This window comes from Agelaius tricolor, unplaced genomic scaffold, assembly GCF_023055355.1.
Source record: "Agelaius tricolor isolate 1412-34295 unplaced genomic scaffold, bAgeTri1.0.p SCAF_96, whole genome shotgun sequence".
In the NCBI taxonomy this organism is placed as follows: Eukaryota; Metazoa; Chordata; class Aves; order Passeriformes; family Icteridae; genus Agelaius; species Agelaius tricolor.
In genome coordinates, this window is record NW_027269356.1 from 139,033 (window position 1) to 160,891 (window position 21,859).

The 21,859-nt window shown below is 53.2% G+C and overlaps 3 protein-coding genes across 5 annotated transcripts in view; 2 read left to right on the top strand and 1 right to left on the bottom strand.

Moving 5' to 3' along the window:
* Positions 1-10,308, bottom strand: part of SCN8A (sodium voltage-gated channel alpha subunit 8) — a 57,283-nt gene extending 46,975 nt beyond the window's left edge. For all 3 annotated transcript variants that reach the window (XR_011677390.1, XM_071418886.1, XM_071418885.1), the window contains exons 1-2: positions 10,169-10,308; positions 1,067-1,396 (exon numbers count right to left, since the gene is read on the bottom strand). Coding sequence is in view for 2 of the 3 variants with exons in the window: in XM_071418886.1 (XP_071274987.1) it covers positions 1,067-1,342 (276 nt within the window). In the remaining variant the exon portion in view is untranslated. The remainder of the gene's footprint in view (positions 1-1,066; positions 1,397-10,168) is intronic.
* A 40-nt stretch (positions 10,309-10,348) lies between these two features.
* Positions 10,349-13,793, top strand: TMT1A (thiol methyltransferase 1A). Its single transcript, XM_071418889.1, has 3 exons — positions 10,349-10,448; positions 11,030-12,512; positions 13,032-13,793. The coding sequence occupies exons 2-3, from the start codon at positions 12,003-12,005 to the stop codon at positions 13,266-13,268; spliced, it is 747 nt and encodes a 248-aa protein (XP_071274990.1). The 5' UTR covers positions 10,349-10,448; positions 11,030-12,002; the 3' UTR covers positions 13,269-13,793.
* Positions 13,794-14,600: 807 nt separating this feature from the next.
* Positions 14,601-21,636, top strand: TMPRSS12 (transmembrane serine protease 12). Its single transcript, XM_071418881.1, has 5 exons — positions 14,601-14,691; positions 15,667-15,865; positions 18,447-18,718; positions 19,740-19,882; positions 21,373-21,636. The coding sequence occupies exons 1-5, from the start codon at positions 14,601-14,603 to the stop codon at positions 21,616-21,618; spliced, it is 951 nt and encodes a 316-aa protein (XP_071274982.1). The 3' UTR covers positions 21,619-21,636.
* Positions 21,637-21,859: the final 223 nt, after the last annotated feature.

The window sequence follows — 21,859 nt, forward strand, 5'->3', positions numbered from 1 at the left end:
GTAGTGCATTCTCCTGGAGGAGCACATCAGCTGGGCACCACCATGCAGGACACAGATCCCCAAATTTCACAGCCCTGTTCTGACTCAGAACCTGCCCTCAGCACTCTGGACACAAGGATTAATTGACTGATTAATTAATTAAATTAATCAGTGTGAACACAGTAAGGAAGGGTCAGTTACACTCATCACTCCTCACATTCAGCTGATTTCACGTGAATGATGCCCTGCCAGCCTCAGAGTCCCTTCTGAGCGTGGCACAAACGTCTGTCCCAACAAGAACTCTGACCAAACTCTGACCAAACTCTGACCAAACTCATTGGTCACCCATGACACAGATTGCACACGCAGCCAATTCTGAGTCCTGAACAGCCACATCACAGCTCAACCTGCAGCTCCCCCAGAGGCACAGCCGAGCCTCAGCTGAGATGGTGACTGCCTCAGCTGCCTCAATTGGACTTGTATCAAAGAAAGCAATGAAATTAAACACTAAAGAACTTCGGTTTTGCCTTCGAATAAAATCAGGGACCGTGTTCCTCATTCCATCACCAGCAGAGTTTGTCCACCACTCCCTCATGACACCATCTCTTCGAACACCTCAGCACCCATAAATGCTTCCTGCTACATCACCTTAGACAAATAAAAATTAAGATGAAAGTGAGTTAATTAGTCTCCTTTTTTTGCCATGATTCGGTGACCCAGTGCTTCATAACCATCAACTTCAGACTGAATTCCATGTAGGTGATGAAATACACACTGAAACCTTTACTGTTACCTCTCAATTAAATTCTTCTTATTGCCCTGATGGTTAAAATTGGCACAATAGCACTACCTGAACTATTTTTAGTTTCCAGAGCTTGCTCTCCTAACTCCACCCTTAAAGACTGATGTGATCGAGGCAATCATATCACCTCTATTAAACCCCACAGAAAAACATGTAAGAAAACAAAGCAACCAAACCATCCCCATCCAAGACTCCCTTCCTTTATCTTCTCTTCAAACCACACCCAAACTTGTAAGCTCCCAAGGAAAAAAAGGCGCTTTAGCAACTCCTTCCTTGCAGACTCACTTTCTGGGTCATATAATAAGGGTCAAAGTCCTCCAGTGGCACAGCAACCAGCCCTTTAGGGATGTCCCCGTAGATGAAAGGCAAATTCTTGCCCGCCTCAAGGTCACTGTTTGGTTTTGGTTTGCTGTCTTCATCGTCGTCCCGGTGGCTGCTGTCCTGCTTGGAGCGCTGCTTCTTCTTCAGCTCCGCGATGTGTTTCTCGATGTTGGCCAGGGACTCCGGAGTGAAGGGTTTAAAACTCTCGGGGCCTGGTGGTGCGAGCAGCCGCGCTGCCATCTTTTCATCCTGCAGCAGCTTCTTTAGAGATGTTGCACCCCGGGCAGGTCAGCTCTGCGGGCAGAAAACACGGGCACCAGGTGAGAACAGCACGGGCAGAGGCACGGGGAGCCCCGCTCGTCACAGCCCCATGGAGGAGATGCCTTGGAACAGAGCTAGATGAAGAATAAAGCAGGAATTTATTATTCAAAAGGCCTCTACAGGATCCCCTCTGGGCAGCACAAGAGCCTGGCCAGGGCTACGCCCAAGATGGCTCATTGGCTCTTGGTTCACTGTCCACCCAGGACGGATTCAGAGTCACGAGATTTCATACAATTAAAAACTTTTATTTGTACTTTTCAGGCCCTGAAGCTGTAGGTGATGCCTTGAGAGGTTCCTGAAACAGAGCTAGACACAGTTAAAGAATAAATTATGGATTTATTAAAAGGATCTCCTCAATGGATCCACCTTGGGCAGCACAAGAGCCTGGCCGTGACTCTTTTTTCCACCCAAGATGGACTCAGAGTCACGAGTTTTCATACAATTAAAAACTTTTATTTATACTTTTCAGGCCCTGAAGCTGTAGGTGATGCCTTGAGAGGTTCCTGGAACAGAGCTAGACACAGTTAAAGAATAAATTATGGATTTATTAAAAGGATCTCCTCAATGGATCCACCTTGGGCAGCACAAGAGCCCGGCCGTGACTCCACCCAAGATGGACACCAGTTTCCACACTTTAATAAGTTTTGGTCCATTTCTATATTGGGTTAATTGTCCAGTTCTAGCTCCAGGTTATGCAGTCCCATCCTCACAGATTGCTCTCTTTAATTCCCTGTTGTTTACACTTTTTGGGCCTGAAGCTGCAGCTCTGTCCTTGGTCCTGGGGCTGGAAAAGGACTGTTCTGTCTGTCTGAACTGTGAGGAGAACTGGCTAAAACACTTCATATGAAGTTCAGAGCTCTGTACCAATGCAGTACAGAGTCTGGAAAATATGAAAGGTAAAACTGAAGGCCTCAGGGTGAGGAGCAGAGCTGCTGGTTTCATTCCCAAAATGAGCTCCAGGCACGTGCACACCACAGCTGGATGAAGCCTCCTGCCACTGCCCAAGGTGCCACTTCAATGAGTTCTACAAGCAAGAAGCAGCTTGTAGGATCTCCCCCAGCCCCACTGGTGGCCCCCCCAACTTGGGCCCTCCTGAACACAAACTATTCTGGAAAAAGCACTCAGAAAAGCAACTTCATGCTCACAGCAGAGCTGGGAGGAAATTGGTTCCCCCGAATGCAGCCGCCCACCAGAGCTCTGCAGCTCTGCTCCTCGTGCCAGCTCCAGAACCAGCAGCAGGGACACCAGGAATACCCTGCACTTCTGAGCTGCTGCTACCTCGGCAGCCTGCTCTCACTCCAGAAGAGGCCAAGGGAGAGAGGGATGACAGAAACCCTGCACTGATGCAACAGCACTGCAGTGCTGCAGGCTGGAAGAGAACCCAGCCCCGGCACGGTGCTCAGGGAGGGACCCAAACACCAAAGCCAAGAGGAAAGGCACAAAAACTGTGAGGATATGGCACAAAAACCCATGAGGATATGGCACAAAAACCATGAGGATATGGCACAAAAACCCATGAGGATATGGCACAAAACCCATGAGGATATGGCACAAAAACCATGAGGATATGGCACAAAACCTGTGAGGATATGGCACAAAAACCCATGAGGATATGGCACAAAAACCATGAGGATATGGCACAAAAACCATGAGGATATGGCACAAAAACCATGAGGATATGGCACAAAAACCGTGAGGATGTGGCACAGAACAAATCTCAGAGCTGCCTGGGATAGGGTCCCTCAAGCAAGGAAAAAGATAAGCAGTAAGGTCAGATCTTTTAAAGCAACACAAACACAGCATCCAAATAAATATTAAAGATCTGGAGAAAAAAATGACTTTTGGATTCCTTGGAAACTGTGACACGGGGTTGAACTGTTAAAATTCAGCTATTTCAGCATGAGGTCAAGCACCCCCAGCCTGCCCAGGCCATGAGGATGGTGCTGGATTCACGTGGGAGGAGCTCAGGGAAGCTGAACTCAACTCTCTGGAGCGCAGTGGGCTTCAGGAACAAATAAAAACCCAATAAATAACGGAGTCCTTGGGAAGAATACCTGGAGGTGCCAGCCCTCAGCACGGCATTTCCAAAGCTGGAACAGCCGGTACAAACCATTGAGAGGGATCTCAGGTTATCCCTTGCAACTGCTGTGACACAACCTCCACACCCTGATCCTCACATCAATCTGAAACACACACCTAGGGCTCAAATGCTGTCTTCCAGCTCAGTTTTTATTTGGAGATCCAAAAAATCCTGGAGTACAGATCTCCCTCCTTATGTAATTCCAGAGTGCCAGGATTCTCTTCCTATAAACCTGACTGGGTATTTCTGGAGCAATAATAGTAAAGACTCAAAAAAGATGGCAAGAAGGGGAGAGAAGGGCCAGTATCTTGGTCACAATATCTCTGAGACATCACCAAATGGCCTGCTGATATTAAGGAAAATTAATTTATTCTATTCTTGCAGCATTTGCATGCATTTAATTACCAAATTTCCCACATACTGTGAAACTATAGAGCAGCATTGGGGATGTGGTCTAATTGAATGGCACAGATAAATATGTAAGGCCTGAATTTAGAAACCAAAGTAGCTCAGGGACACAGCATAAAAAAGGGAATAAATGAAGGCATGAAGGAATTTGTGCAAAATTACACAACCCACAACTGGAGGCACCAGCTCAGCTGACTGCCCATTTAAAGGGAAAAACACAACCAAACCCAACAAACCAACAGCACTCCCCAAATCTGGTTCACAGCTGCACATGGCAGCAGCTTCTCCACATTTTGGCATTCTGGAATTACTTACAGGGCTGTTCCTTGTGTAGCATCAACACACAACAGGGACCTGAGGGTCTCTCTCCTTGGGATGGTCTTGCCTGTCCTGACTTCATTTGTTTTCCCAATAAATGATCCCCCATTAAGGTAATGGGCAAAGTAAGATGTGTGGCTCCAGCTCATCTTCATCAAGGAGAAGTAGGAGAGCCTGGTAAAGCTTCTGGAAGCTAAAAACCTTGTAAATGTTATTTTCCAACCAGGAATGGTCCTGCTGGGATTGGTGGATATATCCCAGCATTTATTTTGGCCCTTCCCACACCAGGTTTTTCAACCTGTTACCAAGAGAAAGGTTCTGAAAATCGTGACACGGTTTTTTTCCAGTTTTACCCACGGAGAACTGCACTGGGAACGGCACCACGCTGCCAAAAGCAGCAGTGCCAGAGACTCAGCATGCAGGGGAGCTGCACTAGAGGTGACTGGGTTAGGGACCCATGGATCCCTGCACTGGGGGTGACACTGCACTGCTGCTCCCAGCCACTGCCAGGGAGCCAGGAACTCATCCTGGGAGCTGGGATCTGGGGCCACACAACACACACACTGCTCAAAGGCCAAAGATTTTCCACCAGAAACTGCTGCACTGAGGTGCCCAATTGCTAAGACTTACTTATTTTTTCCTAAATGTTCCCAGCAGTCCATTTACTGCTACATTATGAAATATTCCAATAAATTATTCAAGCTGATCATCAAAATAAATTAAAAAACACTTTTGAGGCAATTTCCTTGCTTTAATACACTTCTTCCTTTATTAATTACCAGGAGTCAGCCATTCACAGTGTGTCTTTGAGGCAGAGAGAACCTTCTGTGTGAATTTTTATAGAACCCACATGGACACAGGTGCCTCTTGATTCCAACATGAGGATTGAGGCAGGAAGGAAAATGTGGTGTAGATGAACAGCACCCTGAAATCCTGCTGCAGGAGAGCCTAAAAGGCTCCAAGCAAGCGCAAAATATCCACCCATGGGGAAATCCACGGCTGGAAGTGGCTTTCAGCCTCCAATCCCCACCTGCAGTGAGTCCTGTGTCCAGAACAGGCCAAGTTTATCAATGGGAAGGGTCAGTGTTGTGACCAGCAGCAGTGAAGGAGGGACCTTTCCTTGAGGAAAGCTCTCATGGCACATTTGATGCGACAAAGCGTAAGAAAAAGGAAATATTTCCACTCCCAAGCAGCATTTTTTGCTTGGTGCTGGGTGTTTCCCCACCCTGTGTAAAACCTCGTGGGAGTTCCCAGTGCTCGGCTCAACAGGAGAGGTCAAGGGCAGGGAAATGGTATTGAAATGGCCACAAAAGGCCTGAACTTGGACACACACACCTCTAAGAGTAAAAAAAAAGAACAGAAACGTACAGAGGGAAGAGAAGAAGCAACCAACAGCAACAGAAAAATATCAGAATCATCGAATGGTTGAGTGGTTTGGGTTTGAAGGGACCTTAAAGCTCATTCTGTTCCCCCTCCTGCCATGGGCAGGGGCACCTTCTACCACCCCAGGCTGCTCCAAGCCCTGTCCAACCTGGCCACACAGAAAACATTGTTAATTAACAACACTTTAACGAAGAGCGACTAAAGACCGATTCCTGCAGGGTCCTCCCTCCCTCCCAGCAGCTGGGTGCCCTCAGTAACATCCCTCAGTAAGTTACAAGAATCAGAACTAGTTAATCCTAGTTAATTAGTTAATCCCCAACTCCCTATTCTGTCCTTACTCCAGGCCAGCCTGTGTTTATCTCCAAGCTCACACAGAACTTGGAGGTTCACAAACCAAACAACCTGAAGCGCTTCCACTTCCCCCTTTTAAATTCCAACTTCTGAACAAAGAACTGCTCAAAATAGCTTTTGTGCAAGAGTTCAGCCACTAACCCACACTTAATTCCTTGTTCGGTTCATTCAGCCCATCCATGACCCATAAAACAGGAGTCAGGGAATGGTTATTTTACACTGTAATTTTGGGGGGATTAATTCCTTGTTGTGGAGCACTCAGATGGTTTGAGTACAAAGGGGGCAAATATGAAAGGGGGGGAGAATAAACAGCTCCCTTCTAGTGCTCTGTTAAAAATTCCTGTGTGCTGGAACACAACCCAGCTTTCCCTGTGGAGGGACACTTTTCTCCCCTCCTCATCACCCCCTGAATATCTGGTCAGACAAACACCTCCCTCCACTCCTGTCAGCTATTCCTGCCTGTCTTGACATCACCATCCTGCCACCGATTCCACTCAACAGGCCAGAAACTGGGAACACCACTGGGATGGCCACATTTGCCATCCAACCTCCTGTTTCCAGGGCATTTTCCCACCTGGGTGTCAGAGACCTTACAGTGAGGAGGCTCAGCCTGAGGAAAATCCCCCCTGAGCCTCCCCTGCTCACTCCCCACCACTCACTGCTCCCCTCTCCAGCAATCAAAGGTTTATTTCCACAACTTTAAGACCACCTGTGTAGCTATTCCTGTAACTTCACCACCACTAGCTGGACAATTCAGCAGTGTTAGGCAGTACTCAACAAACATTCCTCCCCAAATCACCTCTCAGTAGAGTTCATGACAAACTCCTCACACCTCCTGGCTGGGGCAGAATACCAGAAGCATGGAATGGGACTTTCAGAGGGTAGCAAGAACTCTGAATTTTGAAATGGCTCTGTTCAGGAAGGAGCAAAGTCCCAGCTTTGGCTGCTCTTTCTCCTCAAAATCTCCCATTTTCTGGCGTGCTCCACTAGGCAGGAATAACAGTTACAGGACAAGGCTGAGGCAAGGGAAGGCAGAAGTTGCTCTAAATTTGGAACAGCATTTCAAGCCAGAATCCCAGAATCAGTGAGGCTGGAAAAGCCCTCCAAGTTCATCAAGTCCATCCCGTGAGCAATGCCCACCTTGCCACCCAGCCCAGAGCACTCAGTGCCATGTCCAGTCATTCTCTGCACACCTCCAGGGATGGGGACCCCACCAATCTCTGGACAGCCCCTTCCAATGCCTGACCACTCCTTCTGTGGAGAAATCCCTCCTGAAAAGGAGAGACTTTTGCCTAAGCCAGGAGAACATGTGAAGTGTTAAAAGCCAGGCTGGAAGCCGAGCTCATGTCAGGGAGGTTTTGTAATGCACTCCTGCAGCAGGAAGCCACTTCTCCCTACTTGTATTCTCCAGCTCTGCACAGCAATGGGATAACGAGGCACAAGAGGGGCAGTCCAAGCACTCCTGGACCCCACCAGATTCCAGCCAATGTCCCAAAAGGACCAGCTCTCCACCCCACCATCACCAACACGAGCCACCACGTGCCTTTCCTCTCTGTGATTCCTGAAATTGCTCCCCTGTGCTTGCTCCCAACTCGTTTTGTTGTTTCACTGCTCCAGCTCTAACCCAGCCCATGGCTCTGAACTCAACAGTAAATTATTGATCCAGTATCTGTCGATGTCAATGGAGTTGCAGCAGCCTGGGGAAGGCGATCGATGCTGAAGGGCCACCATGTGACAGCAGGAGCCCATGGGGCCACACAGCCTCAGGGCCACCTCTGAGCCATTGAAAAACAGCAACTCTCCACCCACCAGGAAACCCAGACCAGGTCATTCTAATGAAAAACACACTTGGGCAGCCCCACCACCAAGCACAGACATGGCACCAAATGGGAGAAGATGATGCTGTGATTTATGGTTTGAAGCTACTTCATTTCCATTCAATGCTGACTTTGTTTCTGCTTTATTTAACAGAATGAAGGCACAGCCATGCTCCATTTCCTGAGGCACGTGATCGTTCACCCTCTTGCCTATTAGAAACCTCCTCCCACCAAATAGCCACAGGATTATAATTGTTCCACTGAGCAGTACAGTATCTATACCATGATCTACATCTAAGCCATACATACAAGCTTATATAACTGATTAAATTATCTGTGATGGCTCCAGGTCCTCCACCCTGAGCGAACAACACTGCAGAAGCACCCAAACACGTTAAAATGATCAAAGAAACCTTTGGGCACGTTGTTAGTTCTATATAAAACGCCAAAGTGAAGAACAGGGACTTTCTAACCACACAAAGGGTGGAAAACCCCTGCACTGGGGCTCTGGAAGGCCTTAGGACAGACCCAGCAGGGAAAGGTCCCAAGGGAGTGCAGGGGCTTGTTACCCTCAACGGCACCGAGTCCCCACGCCCAGGGCTATGCAGAGATCCTGAACAGCTTCACCAACTTTACTTGGCTGCCCCTGAAGAGATGCGGAGGGCGGTGTCGGCCCGAGGGGACAGTAATGGGCACGGGGAGTGTCCCACGGGCCCCTCCAGCCTCACCCACACCCACACCGGGCACCGCTGGAGGAACCGGCCCCAGAGCTTCCCAGAACCTCCGTGACCGACACAGGAGCACAGGGCCATTTCCAGGCCCCGTCCCTCCAAAGCGGGACTGCCCTGGAAAACCAGCACGGTCACGCCTTCCTCCCTCTCCGCCTCGGAAGGCAGCGGCAGGAGGGGGACAGGGACCCCGCGCCCCCCCGCTCCTCGCAATTAAAGCTTCCCGGTGTGAAAAGAGGACGTCCCGGTCACGGCTGCCGGCGCGGGTGGAATGCTGCAGTGTGCCGGGGCCGGGTTAGCCGGGCACACACGGCACAAGCTCAGCCGGAGCCGCGGAACCCGCCCCACCTGCGCGGCCCTCGGGGGGCTCCCGCCGACCGCTGCGACACGGCACGGGGGGGACAGGGACGATCCCCCCGCAGCCGGGATCACCCTCCACAGTTCAGCTCAGGGCCCGGGGGTCCGGATGCGGCTGCCGCCCCTTGCACACACACTCACTCCCCTTGCCAGACTTTTCCGACTTCACCCCGGCTCATCCGCAGCCGCTGCCGTGGAGCGGCTCCCGGTGTCCCCACCCCCACATCAGCTGGGCATCGGTTTGCACCAGAACGCAGGGGGAGGGGAGGAAGACACCCAGATTTTTTAATAGAAAAACCTCGTGAATGTGCAATTCCCTCCCAGCAGGAAGGGAAAAAATAATATAAACCAAATCTGCCCTCACCATCCCCCCCAAAATCTGTGGCGGAAGGAAAGAGGGAAGGAAGATGCACAACCACGATGCTGACCCAACATCTGGGTCAGCTGGAACACCAACACTGCCCCATGCATCCCCCTGCCCGTCTCCCCCCACCAAAAAAAACCCTCCTGTCCTCCAAAATCCCCCCTCTCTGGGAGGGGAAGCTCTGCATGCCGAGCGGTGGGAGCAGGGGGTGGTGGAGGGACAGAGCAGCGCTGCAGCGAGGGCCGAGGGGGAAGGGACATCCAGCAGAACTCGGGCTCTCCCTTCCTACCATGCACAGAGCACGGCCCCGAATTTGGGGCGTGGGAGGAGGGTCCCGTGAGCCCCCCAGGCCGTGGGGTGGAGGGGGGATGGAGGCACGGATGCAGGGAGGGATGCAGGAACAGACGGGAGGATGGAAGGACGGGGCCCAGACGGGGCTCCAGGTCCAGGGTGGGCGCAGGGGGTGGTTGCCCCTTCCCAGAGCCAGCCCGCCGGCCGGGGGACGCTGATCCCGGGCCCGGCACCGTCCCCCCCACTCCCCGCAGGGCCGGGGGCCTCGGGCTGCGGCGGACGGTCCCTCCCCGGCCGGGGCAGCGGCTGCCGGAGCCCCGCGGGCAGTGCTGAGCGGGCACCGAACCGGCCCCCGACCCCCTTCCCTGGGTGCGGGGTGCCCGGGCATCCAGCGAGGGGATGGCTGAGGGGCAGGGCTCGGGGACTCCCCTCACGCGGCGGATTTGGGGCTGGGGGCTCCCCAGGCCCTCCTCCCCCGCACCGCCCCACAAGCCGCCGCCGGTGTCCCCGGGGCTCTCCGGGCCGCGCTCTGCGGCAGAGCCCCCGGGGGAGCTGTGCCAAGGGCTACGGGGGGGATGGAGCCAGCGGGACAGCAAGCGAGGGGAGCTGCTGCTGGAGCCCGCGGGGGTCTCGGGGGCTGCGACTCACCGTGTCGGGCGGGCTCAGCGCGGCCCCGGCGCGGCGCTGCCGGACTGCGGCGCGGGGGGAGCTGCGGGAGGGACTGCGGGTGTCGCCATCTTGGTGCGCTCCCGGCGCTCCCCCCGCCCGGCCGGCCCGGCCCCCGCCCGCCCCGCGCGCGCCGCAGGGGGGCGCTCCGGAGGCACCGGGAGCGGCGCGGGGGGAGCGGGGAACCCCCGGGCCTGGCCCGGCGTCAGCATCAGCGGCACCCGTGTGTCCATCGTGAGCGGCATCCCTGTGCCCATCACCGGTATCCCTGTGCCCATCACCATCATCACCGGTATCCCTGTGCCCATCACCATCATCACCGGTACCCGTGTGTCCATCACCATCAGCGGTACCCGTGTGTCCACCGTGAGCGGCATCCCTGTGCCCATCACCGGTATCCCTGTGCCCATCACCATCATCACCGGTATCCCTGTGTCCATCACCATCATCAGCGGTACCCGTGTGTCCATCGTGAGCAGCATCCCTGTGCCCATCACCATCATCAGCATCCCTGTGTCCATCACCATCATCCCTGTGTCCATCATAATCATCATCATCACCACCATCATCATCATCATCATCCCTGTGTCCATCACCATCATCATCATCCGTGTCCACCAAGGTCATCCCTGTGTCCATCATCATCATCATTACCCCTGTGTCCATTTTCATCATCATCCCTGAGTCCATCATCATCCCTGTGTCCATCACCATCATCATCGTCACCCCATATCCATTACTGCCTGTATTTGGTGCACCACAGAGTAACCAAAACTTGGACTCCATCTTGGAGCTCTTTTCCATAAACGATTCAGTGATTCCCACTGTTCAATCTGTTTGTAGCTGCCACAAGGTGGAGGCATGAAGATACAACAGAGATCATTAATGGAGCACCTAATTACTCCTGGCTTTAATTTGCTTTATTGCCACCAGAGGGAAGTGGAGACACACCGGTGGCTTTCCCAGGAAAGCAAAACTCCAACGCACCCCCAGCAGAACTGTTCCAAGGCTATTAAGGACCTTGGATCCTCCTGCCACCGGGAGCAGAGCTGTCACCTGTTAATGGCTGACCCACACTGCCACCAAATCCTTTGGAAAACTGTCAACTGCAAAGCTGACAAAGTCTTCCAGAATGTGTTTGTGGAGTGGTCAGTGTCGATTCGACCCACATAAAAACCCAAACTCCACATGCTGCATGCAGAACTAATGAATGAATAAATTGTTTTATCTCTGTCCATGATTTCCATCAGTCTGGAAGATCACTGGGAGCCCGTTCTTACCCACCAAAAGATTTAAGGTGTCCTCAAACTGCAAAGACTTCAAACTGCTGTTCAGAGAGAGCACAGAGCTGCTGAGCAAACCCAGCAGCTCCCAGCAGCTGGAAAATCAACTCCCTAACAACTCTGAACTGAAACATTAATCAAAGCCCTGACAAAATTCCTGCAGAGATCCTGAGCTCAGCTGAGGGCAGCACGGGCTGCTTTAAGAGGCGCGACTGCACCCGGAACTGAAGGAGGGCACTTGCAGAACTTTGCCTGGGGTTACACACCAAGTTGTGCTGCCCAGCTTGTCCCACTTGGGAACAAACTGGCAGCTCCTCCCCTGGACTCTGGTCACTGCTTGGCTGCACCTGCACTGCTCAGTCCTCGCCTGTGACCGGACTGAGAAATCAGCTGGAGAAAGGCATCCACCAGAGCAACCCAAGCAGCTGAATGTACTCTGAGAGGACACAAATGCAGCTCTGACTGGGCTCCCGGAGCTCTGCCACACAGGAGAAGCAGTTCTGCTCTGCACAGATCCTCTGCCCACGCTGAAAATGGCAGAGGCCACTGCAAGCGCCCTCCTGCTCCGCGCTGGCCTGGCACTGCTGGCCTGGCCCGTCTACCTGCTGTCCTTCCTGGGCATCTGGGAGCCTTTCTGCAGGAAGGTCTTCTTTCCCTTCTTCTTAGAAAAGATTTCTGGAGCTCACGACAAGAAGTCAAAGAAGTACAAGCAGGAGCTGTTCCGCAATCTGCCTGACTTCAGGGGCCCCTCCGGGGAGCTGCGCCTGCTGGAGATCGGCACCGGCAGTGGCTCCAACTTCCAGTTCTACCCAGCGGGCTGCAGAGTCACTTGCAGCGACATCAACCCCAACTTCCAGGAGGGCCTCTCCAGAAACATGAAGAAGAACCAGCACCTCCACTACGAGCAGTTCCTGGTGGCTGCGGGAGAGGACCTGCGGCAGGTGCCCAGCGGCTCGGTGGATGCTGTGGTTTGCACCCTGGTGCTCTGCTCCGTGCACAGCGTCAGCAGCACCCTGAGGGAAGTGCTCCGAGTGCTCCGGCCGGTGAGTACCTGCAAAGAGCCTGGCACTACCCTTAACTTCTGCTCTAGAGGTACCATGAGCAAGGAAAGGGGGAAAATAACCAACCAACCAAAAAAAACATAAAAAAAAAAAAATTTAAAAAACCCCAAAACAAAATGGACAAACAATAAACAAGTGAAAAAGAGTTGGTTTGAGCTTAAAACAGACTTTCAGCCTTTAAAGTAGCATTTTCATAGAACCATGGAATGGTTTGGGTTGAGAGGGACCTTAAAGATCACTTAATTCCAAAAAAACGGTCATGCTAGCAACTAATTGAAACAAAACCACAACAAACTATTGCTAGAATAAAAGAGGGATCAAATAAGTCAGTCCTTTGTGCTTTTTGAACGGGCATTTTGAATCTCTGGACATTTTCCTTCTTTCATTAATTCCAGCTAACGGAGGGAAGGGAAAAAGGAAAGGGAAAAGGGAAGGGAGGGGGAAGTGGGAGCCGCTTGGTGTGACCCCCACACCCGCTGTAAGAAGACTCTGTGTTCCCAGGGAGGAGCTTTCTATTTCTTGGAGCACGTGGCCGCTGAGCATTCCAGCTGGACGTATTTTTGGCAGCAAGTCTGTTACCCGACTTGGAAACTTGTCTTTGCTGGATGCTGCCTCACGAGAGAGCTGTGGAAGAATCTGGAAGAGGCAAAGTTCTCCGAGCTGAAGATACAACACATCAGCGTGGCGATACCCTGGATGCCCATCGCGCCGCACATCGTGGGGTACGGGGTGAAGTAACCCCTGTCCTGCCCCCCTGTCCCCCAAAATTCCTCATGGTGACCCACACACCCTGCCCGGCACAGACTCCTCCACACGTGCCCATATCAGTAACCAGCGAAGGGCTTGAATCAGAAACCAAACTGTCAGGTGAGAAGAGAGGGTCAATTTTCCGAGTGTCTCTGAATCACACAATCAACAAAGCTGGAAAGGCCCTTTTGGATCACAGTCCAACGGTAACTCAGCACCAGCACGGTGTTCACCACTAAACCACGTCCCCAAGTGCCACACCCACGGTTTTTGAACACTTCAGGGATGGGCACTCCATCACTGCCCCGGGCAGCCTGTGCCAGGGCCTGACAGCTCTTTCCATGAAGAAATCTTTCCTCTTATCTAATTAAACCTCTCCTGGTATACCTTGAGGCTGTTTCCTTCCTGAAGCCCTGGCACTGCTGACCCTGCCTTGCTAGAGCCCAGGGCAGCCAGGGAGGATCCCAGGACAACAAAAACCAGCTTGGGAAGCAGAAAATAAATGTATTAATGGAAGGGGACTGCTGTCTGTGCCTGGTTGACTCCGGGACAGGGACCCTTCAGGTGCTCCCCAGCTGGCATGTCACCGGGGCTCCATCACACCCGCTGCCCCCTCCCCACGCTCCCTCACGGCTGCTGCACCTGATGGAACCTGAACCTCCAAACCTGACCCCTGGCCCAGCTGAGGGTGAGACCCTTGATCCTTGGCCCAGGTGAGGGTGGGACCCTTGATCCTTGGCCCAGGTGAGGGTGAGACCCCTGAACCTTGGCCCAGGTGAGGCTGAGACCACTGAACCTTGGCCCAGGTGAGGGTGAGACCCCTGAACCTTGGCCCAGCTGAGGGTGAGACCCTCGATCCTTGGCCCAGGGCTGAAAACCTTGACTCTTTGCACAGGTGAAGCTGAGCCCCCTGACCCTGTGCCCAGGTGAAGTTTAGCCCCCTGTCCCTGTGCCCAGGTGAAGCTGAGCCCCCTGTCCCTCTGCCCAGGTAAAGTTTTGCCCCTTGACCCTCTGCCCAGGTGAAGCTGAGCCCCCTGTCCCTCTGCCCAGGTGAAGTTTATCCCCCTGACCCTGTGCCCAGGTGAAGGCGAACCCCCTGACCCTGTGCCCGGCTGAGGGCTCCGTGCCAGCGGTCGCTGAGGCCAGGGCGGCCCCTCCCGCCCCTCACCGGCTCCTCCGTCCGCGCTCCCGCGCCGTCCCCGCCGCCCCAACGGCCCGGTGGCGGTGCCGGTGGCGGTGGCGGTGCCGACGCCGGCCGTTCCCCGCGGGGCTCCCCGCGGGGCTCCCCTCAGGCCCCGCAGCCATCTTCGGCCCTCGCCGGCGATGCGAGGGGCGCGGCCCGCGCTGCCGCTGCTGCTGCTGCTGCTCGCGGGGCCCCTGCCCGCGGGGACGGCCCCCACAGACCCTGCGGACGGTACCGGGACCCGGCGGGGCCGGGCCGGGGCGGAGGGGTCGGGGAAAGGGGCAGCGAGCGGGGAAGAGCCTGAGCGGGGTGAGGCGGGGTGGAAGAGTCTCTGGTTTATACAGAAATCTGGTGAATTCCGTAAAGCAGCGGCAACCGAGCGCACTGAACCGCAAATCTGTACACCAGAAATACACCTTAGTCAGATAAATACACTGTGTTTCGCATGGGCTGAGAAAGCACTGGGATCTCCAGACACCGGGATCTGTGAGGCAGCGCGTCCTGCGGAACAGAGAGCCCGAGAATGGTTTTGGCTGGAAGGGGGGGACCTTACAGGCCACCCAGTGCCATCCCTGCCATGGCAGGGTCACCTTCCACTGTCCCAGTGCTCCAAGCCCCGTCCAGCCTGGCCTCAAACCCTGCCAGGGATCCATGGCAGCCACAGCTTCTTTAGGCACCCTGTGCCAGGGCCTGCCCACCCTCACAGCGAGAAATTTCTTCCCAATATCCCTCTAACCTTCCCTCTGGCAGTTGTCCCTTGTCCTGGCACTCCATACCCATTTATGTGGTCTCTCTCCATCTCTCCTGCAGCTCCTGCAGGCCCTGGAAGGCCACAGTTAAGTCAGCCCCAAGCTTTTTTCCTCCAGGCTGAACAATCCCAATTCTCCCAGCCTTTCCTCACAGCAGATCTGCTCCATCCCTCTAAACAACCTGGTGGCCTCATCTCCAACAGGTCCATGTCCTTCCTGTGCTGTGGTGATGCTAGAGATTTAAAAATCCAAACTCAAATTAAAAAAAAAAAAAACAAAAAACCACCACCATCAGCAACAAAAAAGACCCACCAAAACCCCCAAACACCCAACCAAACAAAACCCCCGAGACAACAGAAAAAAAGACCAACCCATAAACCCAGAGCACCCACAAACACTGCCCCAAAAGCTGAGCTTTGCCCTCCAGGCTCTCTAAGGAGCCCATTGTATTTTGCAGAGTGTCAGCAGCAGCTGGCGGTGGCCCGGAGCGTGGCGTCCTGGATCGTGGGGGGCCACGAGGCCCCGGAGGGCGCCTGGCCGTGGGTGGTGAGCCTGCAGGTGCTGCGCGGCGGCGTCCGCTTCATGCACCTGTGCGGCGGCGTCCTGCTGAGCCGGAGAGCCGTGCTGACCGCCGGCCACTGCGTGGATGGCAGGACGTACGTACTGGGTGACCCCCGGGCACCACGGCTGAGCCCCCTGGGTACCATGGCTGAGCCCTGGGTACCATGGCTGAGCCCCCTGGGTACCATGGCCGAAACCCCTGGGTACCATGGCTGAACCCCCTGGGCACCACGGCTGAGCCCCCTGGGTACCACGGCTGAGCCCCCTGGGTACCATGGCTGAGCCCCCTGGGTACCATGGCTGAGCACCCTGGGCACCACGGCTGAACCCCCTGGGTACCACGGCTGAGCCCCCTGGGCACCACGGCTGAGCCCCCTGGGTACCATGGCTGAGCCCCCTGGGTACCATGGCTGAGCCCCCTGGGTACCATGGCTGAGCACCCTGGGCACCACGGCTGAACCCCCTGGGTACCACGGCTGAGCCCCCTGGGTACCACGGCTGAGCCCCCTGGGCACCATGGCTGAGCCCCCTGGGTACCATGGCTGAGCCCCCTGGGTACCACGGCTGAGCCCCCTGGGCACCACGGCTGAGCACCCTGGGTACCATGGCTGAACTCCCTGGGTACCATGGCTGAACCCCCTGGGTACCACGGCTGAACCCTGGACACCAAGTCTGAACGTCTGAACCCCCTGGGTACCATGGCCGAGCCCCCTGGATGGGGGGAAGGAGGCCGAGGGCACCCGAGTTGTGTCACAGGGTGGCCAAAGGAGCAGAGCAGGGATTGTCCCCCTGGGCTGGGCACTGTGAGGCCCCTCCAGTGCTGTGTCCAGTTCTCCCCTCACAGCAAGGAAGGCATTGAGGGATGGAGCACATCCAGAACTAGGAACAGGGCTGGGGAAGGGGCTGGAGCACTGATTGAAAAGATCTCCAAGACCTTCAAGTCCAACCTCTGCCTGATCCCCACCTTGTCACCAGGCCACAGCACTGGCCCTCTCCCATGCCAGGTTTTCTGGGAAGGTTTTCCCCTTTCCCAGCCCACTCCCCCAAAGTAGTCTGGGTTGCTTTGCTCCACAGAGCTCTGATTTTTCTGGTTAATGGAGTTTTCTTAACCACGAAACCTCACCACAAAATGTTGTGATATTTAGATTACAAACACTCCAATTAATCAGCTTTAACCCAATTTCCCTTTTTTTTTGTTGTTGATCAGAACCAACAGTTTGGCACTTAAGAGGTTTTTTTGACAATGTGGTAATAACTCCTCAGAACAGATTTTTAAGTGCACTTACAGCAACTCTGGAGCATTTCAGCTCCCAGCACTGGTCTCTTTCCCAGCCTTTACCACAGTTGCACAATCTGCATCTGTCAACATTGACTGTTGACTCAACCATGACCTGGGGGAAAGTGAACTGTAAAAATCTGCAAAACTTGAACTGTTGTCCTTTATCAGGACTTCGTTACATCAACTCCTTGTTTGCGTTTAACAAACATTTATTTGCAATATAATTTCTCTTTAAATTATCAATTTAATTTTTGCCTTAATTTTGGAGGCTAATTTGAATTTTATAGCTCATCTCAGGCCAAATTCAAAGCTCATTTAATAAATTTCTACCCCTATTTATAAATTTAATATTAACTAGATAGTTATTGTTTTACTTCTAGATAATGGATTTCCGAGGTCTAGGTGCAAGAAGAGTCTTTATGAGCATTGTAGGGGATAAGCCTCCTTCCTTTATCCAAAATATAACCATGTTTTCAGCTTTTTCAGACTATTATCTCCTGCTGAGATGGGCTGGGGGGGAAAAATCTGGGTGTCAGCTTAAATTCTTAATCTGAATTTTCCTTAACAGCCATAACCACTAATAGCAAAGGGAGCGTTCACATGGGCAGAGTGGTAACAAGGCAAATTTGTTCCAGGAAATATTTACTAAGGAATTTTCAATGTGTATTTCTAAAGGTGCATAAGCAAAAGAAGACAGGGATAGAGGGGATAATGGAAAAAATTTCCCCCTGTGAGGAAGGCCCTGGTATAGGTTGCTCAGAGAAGCTGGGATCCCTGGAAGTGTCCAAGGCAAGGCTGGACAGGGCTTGGAGCAGCCTGGGACAGTGGAAGGTGTCCCTGCCATGGCAGGGGTGGGATGAGATGAGCTTTAAGCTGCCTCCAGTCCAACCCAAGCCCTTCCTGGATCCCAGGGCTCTGTGAAAACAAACGGTGAAACTGATGTCAAACCCACCTGAATTCTCATCCTAAAGATGAGCTTTAAGGTGCCTCCAACCCAACCAATTCCTGGATCCCGGGGCTCTATGAAAACAAACTGTGAAACCGATGTCAAACCCACCTGAACTCTCATCTTAAAGATGAGCTTTAAGGTGCCTCCAGTCCAACCTAAGCCCTTCCTGGATCCCGGGGCTCTATGAAAACAAACGGTGAAACTGATGTCAAACCCACCTGAATTCTCATCCTAAAGATGAGCTTTAAGGTGCCTCCAGTCCAACCCATACCTGGATCCCAGGGCTCTATGAAAACAAACGGTGAAACTGATGTCAAACCCACCTGCATTCTCATCCTAAAGATGAGCTTTAAGGTGCCTCCAACCCAACCCAAGCCCTTCCTGGATCCCAGGGCTCTGTGAAAACAAACGGTGAAACCGATGTCCAACGCTGTGAATTCTCTGGCAGGGACCCGTGTTCCTGGCGGGCCGTTCTGGGCGTGCACAACCTGCAGAAGCACAGCCGCCACACGGCGAGGAGGAGGATCAGGAGGATCATGGTGCACTCCGAGTTCAAGAGGGAAACCTTTGAGAACGACGTGGCGGTGTTCGAGCTGAGGTCGGCGGTGCGCTACAGCCTCTTCATCCAGCCCGTGTGCCTGGCCCCGGCTGCCCTGGTGCAGCCCCTGGAGAACAGCTCCGACTGCTACATCAGCGGCTGGGGACGCACCACCGAGAAGGGTACGGGGCTCTGCCTCTGCTGAACCTCCTGTTAAATCCCCGGGTTTATAAACTCTCCTTGCACTCGGACCTTAGAGGCCTTTCCCGACCGTTCAAGGGGGAATGGCACCAAACTGAAAGAGGACAGGTTCAGATGAGATCTTGGGAAGAAATTCCTCCCTGTGAGGGTGGGGAGGCCCTGCCACAGATTGCCCAGTTCAGCTGTGGCTGGCCCTGGATCCCTGTAAGTGTCCAGGGTCAGGCTGGATGGGGCTTGGAGTAACCTGGGATAGTGGAAGGTGTCCCTGCCCATGGCAGGGGGGTGGAACTGGATGATTTTTAAAGTTCCTCCCAACCCAAACCATTCTGTGATTCTCAGTGGATTTGCACAGGTTATGGTCTCCTCACACAATGTCATTTAACTCTGCAGTGAGGATCTGCTCTCAGGGGTTTTCCATCACAAGCAGGTTAGACTCACACAGCTGTAACCACAGGAATAGATTTCCCAGCCTTTCTTCCAAGTATAACATGAAAAAAAAGGAAAATAAACTCACCCCATTCGTGGTGCAGGTCAGCGTGGGCTGCTGGAAACAGCTATTATATTGAAAAGCAACAATTCTGATGCCACACGTTGTGAACTGAGGGGTTCCCATGGGATTTATGAATGACTACACCCCCTCCAATTCTCTCTTTACTCCCACTGGGCACAAATTCAATGCCAGTTGGTGTGTGGGAGTTTTGGGGTCAGCTGAGATTGTATGAGCCTGTTTGGTAAGTCACCTCTGACATTTTGAGCAAGGCATGTATATTATCACTGATGCTTCTTCTGAGGAAGAATTGCAAAATCTACATCCAACCCAAGTCTTCAAACCTTTAACCCACTCAAATTCCAATCCATTGGCAACAGGCAGGGTCTGTGTCATATCCATGTCTAAACATGTCCAGGAACACACCTAGGCTGGCAAAACAAAAAAAAACCCCACAGTAAAATTGCTACACACCCCAGCATATTTCACCTTTCCGAATTCTGTCTCCTTTCAAGGTAAAATCTCACCTGTGCTAAAAGAAGCCCACGTGGGAATCCTCCCTCCCAGCCTGTGCAACAGCTCTGCAGGCTACGCAGGGCTCATGAACGACAAAGCTCTCTGTGCTGGCGCCTGGGCTGGAGGCACCGACACCTGCCAGGTGAGAGGGGATGTGGTGCTACACGTGCCAGGTGAGAGGGGAGTGGTGCCACCCCTGCCAGGTGAGAGGGGAGTGCTGCCACCCCTGCCAGGTGAGAGGGGAGTGGTGCCACCCCTGCCAGGTGAGAGGGGAGTGGTGCCCCTCCTGCCAGGTGAGAGGGGAGTGGTGCCACATGTGCCAGGTGAGAGGGGAGTGGTGCCACCCCTGCCAGGTGAGAGGGGAGTGGTGCCACCCCTGCCAGGTGAGAGGGGAGTGGTGCCACACCTGCCAGGTGAGAGGGAAGGTGGTGCCCCACCTGCCTCAGTGGAACTCCCAAGCCAGAGGCTCAGCAGCATCATGATTTGTAGCATGATTAATTAAAACAGCAGAAATACTAACTGGGAAACATGTCAAATGCAAAGGAAACATCATAAAAGGGTTGGGACAGTGATTACAAAGTCAAAACGTACACAAAGAATTTGGTGATATTGGAAAGATGACAGGGACAGGTGAACAAAGAGGAAAGATAAAGAAGGTGACATATTTATGCCATAAAGGTGTCAGTAAATTATAAATGAGACAAAACACTGGACACTGTACCATACAGTGTGTGTGAAGCACATGGATGTCTCACTGTTCTTATGCTGGGGAGCAGCACTGGACACAGATAAGGCTCAGGGATGTGGTTCAGGGATAGGGCTCTAGGAAGTGGCTCAGGGATGTGCCATGATTGTTTAAATTGTGAGCAGTCACCACCTCCTTCTCGGAAAAGGCAGTTCTCAGGTCCAAAGCACTGGCAGAAGCTGCAGCACCAGCTGGGACACAGAGACATTACTAATGAAACCCCATAATGTATCCTAAGTGCTTTGTCTGACACACTTCCTGCCTCTCTCAGCAGTTTTCCCTGAGCAGGTGACACGGCCAAGACACCGGATGTGTGCTCCTTACTGGGTCTCTTGGAGCTCCCACACCGTGTGGGCAAATTCCCCCATCAAGTGAGGAGTGAAGGATTAGGTTTAGGCATGAAAAGGTGCAGAGAGAAAACAATAGAATCTGAGTTAAAAGATACTCAGATTACCTTTAACTCAGTTAACAGAAGCAGTGCAGGCCTGGGGCTCTGGTCAGTGCAGTCTTGACCAGAATCAGGAGGAATTTCTCCATGGAAAGGGTGGTCAGGCATTGGAAGGCACTGTCAGGAAGGTGGTGGTCCCCATCCCTGGAGGTGTCCAAGGAGCAGCTGGACGTGGGTGACAAGCACTCTGGTCTGGTAACAAGATGGGGATCAGGTTAGACTCGATGGTCTTGAGGGCCTTTCCAACCTCAGGGATGCTGATTCTGTCTTCCAGCAACACCAAATTGACCTTGAATTGCCCACATGCTACTGTCATTGTGCCTGTCCAGTTCACTGAGGTGCTTAAAATACATCTAAAAAGCCAGACTGATTAGTGCCCGAGGTGTTTCCTGGAAGGAAACCCTCACCTGCTGCTGCTTTTTGTGGTGTTCATTTGTAGGGCGACAGCGGGGGCCCCCTGGTGTGTTACCACCCTGACACCGACAAGTTCTACCTGGTGGGCATCGCCAGCTTCGGGGTGGGCTGCGGCCGCCCGCGCTACCCCGGCATCTACGTGCGCCTGTCTCAGTACAGGAAATGGATAAAAGCCAAACTCCTGGTGACCAACGAGGCTTGGAGCCCCCAGAGCAGCACACTCACCATCCTCCTGGCTCTGCTGCACGCAGTGCTCACGCAGGCTTTGTGAGGGGAACGCAGCGCGCGGTCCTCGTGGAGCTCTGTCCTGCCTGGGAAAGCGTGGGGACACCGGCTCCCTCCTGACTGACAATAAATCCAAGAGCCAAAGGATGTGCACTTACTTTTTAGGAGTCATGTCTGCCATTGTATTTTTTGTTTCCTGCCTCTGATATCCACACTGACAGGAGAGGAAACAGTAACAGCCTCGGCACTAATGAGGAAAATTGAATATAGAAATGTTATCGACTGGA